The 3,988-nt window shown below is 43.3% G+C and overlaps 1 protein-coding gene across 1 annotated transcript; it reads right to left on the reverse strand.

Annotated features, from left to right (window-relative positions):
- Positions 1–739: 739 nt before the first annotated feature.
- LOC146638208 (TBC1 domain family member 2A-like) lies at positions 740–2,475 on the reverse strand. Its single transcript, XM_085366830.1, has 4 exons — positions 2,305–2,475; positions 2,035–2,220; positions 1,271–1,392; positions 740–941 (listed from the first exon to the last, which is right to left on the reverse strand). The coding sequence occupies exons 1-4, from the start codon at positions 2,473–2,475 to the stop codon at positions 740–742; spliced, it is 681 nt and encodes a 226-aa protein (XP_085222956.1).
- Positions 2,476–3,988: the final 1,513 nt, after the last annotated feature.

Raw genomic sequence — 3,988 nt, forward strand, 5'->3', positions numbered from 1 at the left:
ATAAATGAAAATCAAATATTTATATACAGAATATTTATGTACAAATGCTGAAAAAGACATTTGAACAAGATGCACACCCAGTAAAATTAAAAAAAAAGAAGAAAAGTCAGTTTTATCATGTGACTATCATGCTGTCATTTCTGCACAATGCACTTTACACCAGATCAAAATAAAACACTGTGAGGTCGTTCTAACCGGAAGCCCAGAGAGCTTCGACAATGCAGCACAATGCCCTGAAGCATCAGCATCAAAATATACTTCAAGTACCAAAAAGTACTCATTGTGCAGAATGCCCTATTTTTGAATAGCTGGACATTTTAATTACTTTATCACCAGCTGTGACTACAGCTGATAATCAACCATGTTTCATAGGGATGTGACTACATTTAGAAATGTCACGCATTTTTAGGTATAAAGCAAAAGATGCAATGAAATAAATAAGCTATCACATATTAATCCAAATGAATTCACTGAAATACATCTGCACATTTCTGCAGCCTGACTTATTACACACGTGAACACAGTACACATTTGTTTACTGCAAGCTTGTTTCAGAGATGTGATGCAGTTAAATCTGTATGCGTCTGTTTCCTTGTAGTGTTAGTAGAGATGGTGAACCTGACACAATCCTGTGTTTGGTGTGAAGGAAACCAGTTAACAGCCGGTTTAGTAAAATTCTCTTGAACTCATGGAAAACTCATCGTCGTCTCGAAGTGAGCAGCTGAAGCGTCCCGTGTGATCAGAGGTCCTCGTCGTCCTCGCTCACCATGACGTCGAGCTCTTTGTCTTTCCGTACGACGCTCTCGGTGATGAACTCCTTGTGCTGCTCCTCCAGCTCACGCAGCTCCGCCTGCAGGCGCTCCAGGTGGAGCACTCGCCGGTTCCTCAGCAGCCGGCTGGGGAATGGGTTCATGTCGTTGAAGGCGATGCTGGTCAGCTTCCTGCATGGACACACGCAGGTGGAAAGGACTCGATCACCAACACAGAGGAACTGGAAACTGATCAGCTTGAGTGTTTCTGTTTTATGCTGCTTGATACTTCAGGTACTGCAGTTTGAGCAGGAAATACTGGACTGACTGGACCACATGTATCCGAGAGCTGCAGATACTTAAAAATCTTTAAATCGTTGTTACTGTGATCAGGGAAATTTAAACTTCTCACAAAATTTCAGTAAAAAGGGTTTGAAGCTCAAAGATTCAACAGCTACATCCGCTACACTTCTGAGAGTGTAACAGCTCGTAGATTAAGGCGGGTGGAGGCGAGTGCGTACCTGGCATTGGAGACGGTCTTTGTGAAGAAGCGTAGGTACTGGTAGATCTCCACGTTGTCGTGAATCTTCAGGATGTCGTCCTCTTTGTATTTGAACAGAGCCAGAGTGTATCTGAAGATCACCTGCAGCACAGACACGCATTTCATATCAGGACACTCACGCCACACAATTAATTGGAAACTTTGAGGAGGTGAGTCATAAAATTACTCTTTCAGTTGTGGTGCAGTTGGGCCCTTTACTCATTACAGCTCTGATCGATTTCCAATAAGCCACTTGGTTCCTCAGTTGCCAGATAATATTAACTTACTTGGTAGTTGAGCTTTAAGTTTAAATTAAACTTTTGGGTTGGATCTACGTGGCTGAAGCTGTTGTCAGCATTTATCCCTGTGTGGTATATATTTCTGTGTCTGAACTGTGATTTTATTTCCTGAGACAAACGATGTAAAAGCTGTGCTGCATTTGTCACATTGCAGAAACAAGTCACATTGCAGAAACAAGCCCAAAGCCATTGTCCCGCTCATCGTCTGGATTTACGCTGCTTGTGGTAGACTGTGAGGTCGTTACTAGAATGATCTGCTTTCCCACTCCTATTTCATGTCACATGACAGTTCCCCATGCTTAGTAAACAATGTCTTATTACTCCTAAAATGTAAATAAAGACATCTAAAGGTGAAAACAAAATCATTTTTGTTTCCATGGACACTACTGTGGTGCATTCAAGTGTTGTCTGCATTTCTGTCATGGTGTGTTCGGGTGTATGGTACCTTGGTACCCTCATACAGGAAGGCGTCCCACAGAGGCATCAGGATGTCGCTGGGCAGACTCTCCACAAAAACCACCAGGAACCAGTTGAAGGTGACCAGAGAGACGTCAATGTTGTGATCCTCAAAGTGAGATGCCAGGCGAGGAAGCTTCTCCGCCATGAAGTCCTTCAGCACGCGCTGGTCCGCCTGAGCACAAAGACTCACAGAGATCAGCCTCACTGATCACTAAAACAGATCACAGCAGGCAAGCAGGTGAGTGTGTCTGCTGACCTGAGAGGCCACCAGATTCTTGGTGTAGTAGTCCTGAGGCATGATGGCTTCCACCACTGCCACCAGACACCAGAAGGCGTCTTCGTCACTTTGGAGGACCAGCAGAGCGAGGGCCGCTAACCTGTGGACATTGATGGAAGGTGAGGTTCTGCCTGGAAGGCGGGTCCACATAAGAACTCAGATATAAAATTTATACTTTTGTTCTGACCTGTTGAGTACCTGGCAGTAGCCAATGGCAGGGTTATGCCCGGAGAAGGCCAGAAGGATGCGGCGGAGCTGCTGGAGGGCGGGGCTGGACAGCGAGGAGAAGTGCTGATTGGTCGTCAGGGTTCGGTGAAGGTCCAGCTGGACCTGCCTGGAGGCAGGATTAGGAGCTGTCCGACTCTTCTCACACAGCTGGAAACAGAACAGGATTACTGAGTGCTCGCCAGCATTCCCAACAGGAAGGAGGAGGAGCCACCTGTGCTCAGGTGCGGATAAAGCACTCTGTTGGCAGAGGTATGAAAATGCGCAGTAAAATCTAACGTGCATAGCTAACTTCATCAACGACATTTTGGGAGGAATAATCACACATCAGCCTTCGGCCATTTTTTGATGAACGCATACGCCCCCTAGAGCGCGCTAACTTTATTAACAGCCACACAAATGTAAAGCACACATCAAACATAAATAAACCATTTGACTGTCTCCATAATTGAGAGCATTTTCTCTTCTTATTTCAACACCCCCACTTGCTCTCATATTATGATGCTCTTAAGTAAACAAAAAAAACAACAAACAAAAGGTTTCTTCCTCAGTACTGTATACATGTTCGTATACCATGTTAATGCCCAAACATAAACTTCTCAAACTTGAACAGCTTAACTTTTGTTGCAGGCTTTGTCATTACATCTGCAACCATCTCTTCTGTTGAACAATAATCCAGAGTTATTTTTCCTGCACTCACAGTTGATCTCACAAAGTTGTACTTTATGTCAACATGTTTACATCTCTGTCTCGTCACAGGATTCTTCGCCAACGCAATTGCACCCTGATTATCTTCATGAACTTTTGGCGGTGCATATTTTTGTCCATCAATACCTTGTAACAGTTGCATTAGGTACAAAACTTCTTGTAGGGTCGCAGCTAAAGCCATGTACTCCGCTTCACAGGTAGATAATGCAACAGTAGGTTGTCTTTTGGTTTTCCATGAGATTAAAGGACCATCTACAGACAAGCTTATGCAATAACCAGTTGTACTCCGTCTGTCTGTTACATCAGCTGCCCAATCAGCATCGCTGTATGCCCACAACCTCAGTTCTTTGTTGTCACATTTCCTGTAACACAGTTCTTTCTCGGTTGTCCCTTTCAGATACCTCAGTACTAGAGCAGGGCGATATGGCCAAAAATATTTATCACGATATATATTTGAAAATTTGCGATAACGATATAACTGACGACATAATTGATGCGAGACAAAATACAACTCCACAACATTACTAGCGCAAAAAGAAAACCTTCCATTTATTTTCACTTAAATAAGAAGCTGGTTTTTATGTACATTAAAGCTTTATAAAAATGTAACAGTGCAAATACAAATTCCTTGCTGAAAGTTTAATCAAAAGGCATTTCCAGTAGAAATGGGCTGACATATCCTGAGCATAACCATATATAATATCCACTGAAGTTAAAAAGAGGTGCTTTG

Source organism: Diplotaxodon limnothrissa, linkage group LG2 (genome assembly GCF_057381915.1).
Source record: "Diplotaxodon limnothrissa isolate DT_005_m linkage group LG2, D_limnothrissa_male_GT1.1, whole genome shotgun sequence".
Classification (NCBI taxonomy): Eukaryota; Metazoa; Chordata; class Actinopteri; order Cichliformes; family Cichlidae; genus Diplotaxodon; species Diplotaxodon limnothrissa.

Coding starts and splice junctions, on each gene's coding strand:
- LOC146638208 (XM_085366830.1), bottom strand. CDS start 2,475: ATGTGGACCCGCCTTCCAGGCAGAACCTCACCTTCCATCAATGTCCAC. Junction 2,221..2,304: donor AGAATCTGGTGGCCTCTCAG/GTCAGCAGACAC, acceptor CTTTGTGCTCAG/GCGGACCAGCGCGTGCTGAA. Junction 1,393..2,034: donor TCCTGTATGAGGGTACCAAG/GTACCATACACC, acceptor TCTGTGCTGCAG/GTGATCTTCAGATACACTCT.